Source organism: Dermacentor silvarum, chromosome 2, assembly GCF_013339745.2.
Source record: "Dermacentor silvarum isolate Dsil-2018 chromosome 2, BIME_Dsil_1.4, whole genome shotgun sequence".
NCBI classification, from domain to species: domain Eukaryota; kingdom Metazoa; phylum Arthropoda; class Arachnida; order Ixodida; family Ixodidae; genus Dermacentor; species Dermacentor silvarum.
In genome coordinates this window covers 222158087-222164897 of record NC_051155.1, presented here as the reverse complement: position 1 = coordinate 222164897, position 6811 = coordinate 222158087, and the positions used below count along the sequence as shown (strand labels likewise).

The 6811-nt window shown below is 50.5% G+C and overlaps 1 protein-coding gene across 1 annotated transcript in view; it reads left to right on the top strand.

Moving 5' to 3' along the window:
- Positions 1-526: 526 nt before the first annotated feature.
- The window catches only part of LOC125943304 (uncharacterized), a 36369-nt gene continuing 30084 nt past the window's right edge, over positions 527-6811 (top strand). The window contains exon 1 of the mRNA XM_049662327.1: positions 527-772. Coding sequence (XP_049518284.1) covers positions 743-772 — 30 coding nt within the window. The 5' untranslated portion in view covers positions 527-742. The remainder of the gene's footprint in view (positions 773-6811) is intronic.

Here is a 6811-nt window from a genome sequence, read left to right as displayed (position 1 = left end):
GACCGGCTCCTTGACGAGTCGTCCTCAGTGCTGAACCACCGGCGGCGCGCGCCCGGCGGCTGGCGTTGAGCGTTTCTGCTGCGCCAGCCGCTGGCGAAGAGTTTTCAGTCGTTGATGGCACTCCTTCGCCCATGAGAGGTGTCCCTACCCGCAGAACTTGCACTGTGGAGTGCATGGGTGGTTCTCAGGGAAGTCCAAGACACCAGATTGGCGGCACACGGCAGAAATCTGCTTTTGAGTGTCCATATAATTGCTATCGCAATAATAATGTTCGACCCTGGACGGATCCGCACAATAAAGTCGTTGCCGGTGCACTTGGGATGGTAGTTGCAGGCTCCCACCACAGCCCGGGACACCTGATGAGTTGTGAAAGTATTGATGGCTAGGCCCTTCTTGGGGCGCAGGATCTTAGAGTCGTTCCGAGGTAGCAGAGGCAGCCGGCTACCCGGATGGCGCGTCTCTCGGGGATAGGGAGCCTACATGCAACGCCGTTTTAAAACGGCGTTGCATCTAGGCTCCCTACTCGGGGAGAGTTCGTGGCGCTCGCTGCGGACGCGTCGAGAGTCGCTGGCGTTGCAGGAGGCGAATTGTTTACCGGCAGCCCGGTAGCCTGACCTTCCAGTTCTCGTGCTCGGTCCTAACGCTATTGTTTTTGCCTCTGACGCCGGAAGAGTACCAGTTGCCAATTTGTGTCGGACACACTGTGTCCTTTGTTGTTGGGCCGCCTGCTGGAGCAGCGGGGATGGACGCTCGAACGTCAACACTGGCTGAGGTGAGTTCCTCCAGCTAATGTAGGTCCGCGAGCTGGGGCATCGGGTGAGCTGGGAGGGGATGCATGGCCGGAGATTGTCCGGCTTGCAGACCCGATGTTGTAGGTGGTGTATCCTTGGGGGTTCAGGAGGCCACGTCACGGAGCCTAGCAGGTCATCGCTCACCGAGGGTGAGCTAGGCCTACTTGCGAGGCTTAAAGGAATACGGACACGAAATCTGAAAATTTTACGAAAATGCTGAAAATAAATCCTCAGTGTGTGATTACATCGAAAAGAAGTAGTCACTTCGCTCATTTTTGAACCGATGGCTTTATTTTTGGCGTTTCCGTGAGCGCGCGACTCGCCGCCAGACCTGCGGGAGTTGGAAGGCGTCCGGGCGCGCCACGGTCATTCGAAGCGCGCCGACGCCGCCATCGCGAGCATGGATTCGAGTTCTGGTGCGTCTACCAGCGATGAGTACACGTCTGAAGACGAGGACCATTCCAGCTTGGCAAAAAATATTACTGCTTACGGTTACGAACCTTCCGCGTCAAGCGACGAAAAAGAGCAGGCGGCCGTGGAAGTGCCGGTCAGGTTTTCGCGAACCGTAGCGCGAAGATTTCGCTCTGCACCATACACTTGGCCCAACCGCATGCACGCGATTTTCGAGCGACTTTGCCGTCGAGGAGGGCGATCCGTCGCTGTCGCTGGTCGCGTCGCCGGCTTCTGGCCAGCCAGAAAATATCGCTCGTCGCCCACAAGTCAGCACGACGACATCCGCTGGGGACAGCGATTGCGCAACAACATGTCAGCAATCAGTCTGCCCGCTTCGATCTGAATTCGCTCTTGCAACTTGCACTCTGCTGTGACAGCAAAAAATAAAAATAAATAAATTGTACATTCAGTCATCACTTCGTCTCATCGCTAGCTGAGGACTAAGTACCGGCGCTCTCTTGTCGTTATTATTGAGATCGGTTGCGTGTTTTGACGCTGTTAGGCCTGAGACGCCACCGAGAGCCGAGAAAGTGTTTTAAGTTTTACTCAACAGATGGCGCCACGGCATTTTACGGTGGCGGCATGGGGCGGATTTTCACTGAGGATGCATGAGACGGATTTCCACTGGGGATTATAGCATATTTTAGCTAGGTCTAGATAAAACGTTGACTTTTTGATAAAATTGAGATTTCTTTACGCGCGCACGATAACATTTATTCGCACAACAATGTAAATCCGTCGCTACTGTTTTTCGCGATGTCGCGTTCATGTGGTTGCTCCACGCCGCGACACGACAACGTAACAAGGTGTGCCTGTCACGTCGCTGTCGCTTGAATATCGCGTGCATGCGGTTTTGTGCGCGACGAGCGACAGCAATTCGAGCAACGAAACGGGCCGTCGCGCGAAGAAATCGCTGGTTCTTGTCGCTCGATCGCTCGGTTCTGGAAATGTAGAATTCGTCGTTCGTCGCCCTATGGTGGCTAGCCACCATAGCCCGGAGGTGCTATGAGTGACTATCCAATAGCGCGAAGCCGGAACAGGATGTACATCAGTCATGTACTACCGATTGTCGCACGGAACGAGCAAACGACTAAATTTTAATACGTGCAAGGATGAGAACTTAGTGCAAGGCATTTAGAAGTATTTATGCTGCTCTTTACAGTAAAACACATCAACTTAAATTATTAAAGCACGCGTCGCGCCAGTTTCGGCACGTATTTGCTGCCCTCATAGCGGCAACACCGGGGTGACGTCGCTCAAAGTCGTCGCCCGCTTGCGGTGAGACATTGTAGGTGACGAGCGAACGCGACAGCCATCTCCGTCGCGTCGCTTGTCGCTGTCGCGCGCAAGATCGTGTGCATGCGGTTTATACTTGCAAGAATTATTGGTCATTTACTGGTGCAAATTTTCGGCAGTGGCGTAATCGTGTTGCTGCCGAAGATTTACACCAGCAGCGAAGTAGAATACACTCTGCGCCACCAAGTGGCAGCACCATACAGGCCGCTCACGTTCACGGTTCCGCCCGAACGCCCCAATGCCCGCGTTTACCCGATTACCGGGCAAGCTAAAGCTCTCGAATAGGCAGCTATCCAAAGTTTACGCACATTCTCATCTCTGGGAAACGTGTGCGACGCCTCGTCACGACCGACGATGCTGTTATAACAGCAATGTCTGGACATTTCCTTCCGCCGCGACGATCGCGTCAATACAAACGCTGCAAGGAACCGACACCCCTGGAAACACTGCGACAGCTGTGGCCGACCTTGGCCGCGGGTGGGTGTTATGATGTCAAATTTCAGCTTCTGCCGGCGGCCGCTTGGAGGCAAGGTGCAACAGAAAATCGCAAAAAAAAAAAAAAAAAAAATGTTTCTCGTTCTTTTTTCAAAGCAGCTTGTTGTATTCGTCATTTTCAACAGTTCAACTTTTGTTCCGACGCGAAAAAGCACCCGCCAACTTTTGTGTCCGTATCCCTTTAACGGGTCGGCGCCCGTTTCATTCCTCTCGGGCCGATAAGGGGAAGAGTGATCCTAGCGAGTTGAGAGTGGGGTCCTCAGGGTCTCGCCGATCGATGAGGACTCGAATATCCGACACAGTGCCTAGGGCGACAGCGAGGTGGGCCGGTCAGAACGGGCGAAGGTGGTGGAGCCGAGGTAACGTGTGACCGCTCAGGCCAGCGGTCATATATTCCCTCTCGGGCCACAGGGAAAGCGCATATTGCTACCAAGGAGGTTTTAATTTAACCCTCCTTGATTACTGCACATGCAAAGAAGAGACGCCGTGAACATGCACAGTGGGAGATAGAGTGATTGTGAAGAGGAACAGCGCCTCTTTCTCTTCACAACCACGCTCTCGCTCTCTGTATGTTCATGTTCGCAACGTCTATTCTTTGCGTGTGTAGTAATATGCGCTTTCCCTGTGGCCCACCAGGCATGCGAGCACCGCGGCGTTGAAGCACAAGCGTAAAGGGCGCGAACGCGGTCGCGGACGCTACATTGATCTCGACGGTGCCACTCCAAATAAGCGTCATTTTCTTCTTCAATAAAATCACTACTACTGCCACGCCTTGTGGGCCACAGGGAAAGTGCATATTGCTACGCATGCAAACACGAGACGCCGCGAGCGTGAACAGCGAGCACCGCGGACTCCCGGAGTCGAAGAACAAACGGAAAGGGCGCGAACGCGGCGATTCTCCTCTCCACCTCCAGGCGCCTTCCTCCTCCGACGCTGCATGCCGTCAGGCGACCACGGGGTGATATGCGGCTCCGGGCTCGTCGCCTGTTGCAGCGCGCGTGCTGCATGTTGCTGGGTGACGTAAGAAGAAAGTCGCATCGAGGGGCTCGGCTTCGCGCTCGCTGCAGCCTACAGTTTCGGGTTCACGCGCTCCGATAGCCGAAACTCGTCGTGCCACAGTTCCGCGGGTAATCGCATTCTTTCCATATCCAAAAGTTGATACGGCTTGTGCGGAGAGCTCCTTTCAATTGCGCTATTACGATGAGTCGCTCCGAAACTAAACGTTTAAAAGTTAATTAATAGATGTTTGTTGATTAGTGACTAATTACCCCGCTTCACCCGTCACCCCGTGGTCGCCCCACTGACGGCATGTCTTCGAAGAAACCGCAGTTTTATTTCAAAACGGCTATTTTTAAATATTGCTTAAAGGGACACTAAAGGCTTAAGTCAAGCTAAAGTGATAGATTAGTGCTCGAGAACGTCTTAGGCGTCAATACTATAGCAAACAGAGCTTTAGTAATCGAGGTGAATGCAGGGCACGATTAGAGACTCCCCCGGGACATGCAAGTACAAGCTTGATGACGAAGCCAATCCTCATTATAATTCTGTCACCAGCACTCAAACACGTAGTAAAAAGATTATTTTATTGTATTATAAGACTAAAGAAAATGCTACCTCTCCAATCCTATTTAATTTTTATTAAAAAAAAGAACTAATTGACGTACCCTTGAGAACAACGCGGACGGTCGGATGGCTTCGTTTTCTCCATGCACTCTGCGCCGTCCGCGCTTTCGCGTTCCACTAGTTTCGTTGTCGCGTAGTGCTGCGCTGGGTTTGCTGGTTCGCGAAACCACGCAAACTGCAAGTAGCAGAGAATTCTACGTCCGTGTGATGTCGCGGTATTCGCGAACGGTCCACGCCACTTGACCAAGCGGAGCTGCAGCGGCGAATCCAACGCTGTCTTGGCTCGCTTTCTCCATGGCCGCGCGTTTGCGTATTGCGCAGGAAACCATAGCGCCGTATGTCGCGCGCGGTTTTACTCACCGACGTCTGTAAAGGTCGGTGATGGCGTATGTATACGTCACTACTCCCCCCTCGAGGCGGGCTATTTGAACTGCGCTATATATATATATATATATATATAGGTGTGTGTGTGTGTGTGTGTGATGTGTGTGTGTGTGTGTGTGTGTGTGTGTGTGTGTGTGTGTGTGCGTGCGGTGCGTGCGTGCGGTGCGTGCGTGCGTGGTAGCGTGCGGACCATTCAGACGCAATTTTCTCGTAAACCAAGTCTTTTCTTGGTACGGAACAGGCGCTGGCAAGGTTTCTGGAATGGTATTTCAACAGCTCACGTCGACTTAGTATTTGCCTTTAGTGTCCCTTTAAATTTTTCGTAGAAACCACCTATATATGGGGTGTTCAATAAAGACTGAGACTGCTGCTCTGAAGTCTTGATATCAGCAAATTATTATTCGGCCACGTTTATCTCTTTCTATGGCTTCCCAGTAAGTGAAATGCACGCGTTCCTATACGTTTCTACCAAGCCTAGATAACACGAGCGGATCCATCTTTCTACACCTACTTAATAACCCCTCTAATGTGTTTACAACGCCTGGTTCCATGTATTAATTGTTCCATATCGAATCAACGTCCATTCTTTTACCGGTCCCAGAAGCACCGCAACCATCCCCTTACCCGTTTGCAGCACGATGCGGCACTCTCCGACTTCTTTATGTGCCTCACGGTAAAAAGGGCATGGCTTAACATGAAACAATCTATAGTTAATTGAGGCGATATTAAAGTAGGTGTGAAAATTCAGATGCCTTGACTCATGTTATCTAGGCTGGTAGAAACAGCGGGATGCGTTGCATTTCACTTACCGGGGAGCATATAGAAAGGGATAAAGTGCTGATGACTAATTTTCAGAAATAAAGCTAGCTTACAGAGCATCATGCGCCTCAGTCTTTATTGAACACCCGCGTATACATGACGCGTTCGGCGGTGGCAATACGGTGTGTTGCCTCAATGCTAATCATATAACGCTTGCATCATCGTGAAGTGGGTTCTGCTAGAATTTTTAAATCTTGGGGGCTCTCCTGAGACGTCCGTTGCTGCTATGCTTATTTTCGCGTGCTAAACAATCTCACCGCATTACAGGTCTGCATTGCGGTGAAGCTTACTAAAACGCATCAGTCTGCACAGAACGCATATGACCTAGCCTATATACGCATACATATACTGGTGTTTCAGTTAACACTTTCAAAAATTCTTAAAGGTTGCCTGTGGCCGAAAACAAAATTCTAGTTCATGAGCTGCACAAAAAAATTGAAATGCATAATCGACGAATCCGACCAAAATTCACTAATTAAGTTTCAACTAATTCCTTATGGCCCATATTGGAATTTACAAATGTTAGCGTGAAGTTCGCAGAGGGATCCACTTGGAACGAATTCTCAGGTGACACCAGTTTCGAGATATAATTCCCGAACGTTGCCCGTAACTTTGTGCTTCAATGCATAAAACGTTTAGAAAGTAACTGGAAAGCAATGCATTTCTGCGCAAAGTTTATCTCGAAATGGTGTAATCCTGAGAATTCGTTCCAGAATATCCGCCTAGCAAAACTCTACGGCTAGAAAGTGGAAATAGCAATATGGGCCCTTAAGGTAATTAGTTAAAACGTAATTGGTGATAATGTGTTAATTAGTCATTAGGCTTCCAATTTTTTGTGCAAGTAATGTCCGCTCTTCGAGTAGTAGCCAAGAATCATGAATGAGAACTTGTTTTGCTATCTGCCCCGCAACCTTCCCCATCTTTGCACCGTGTTCGCTGAAACACCGTGT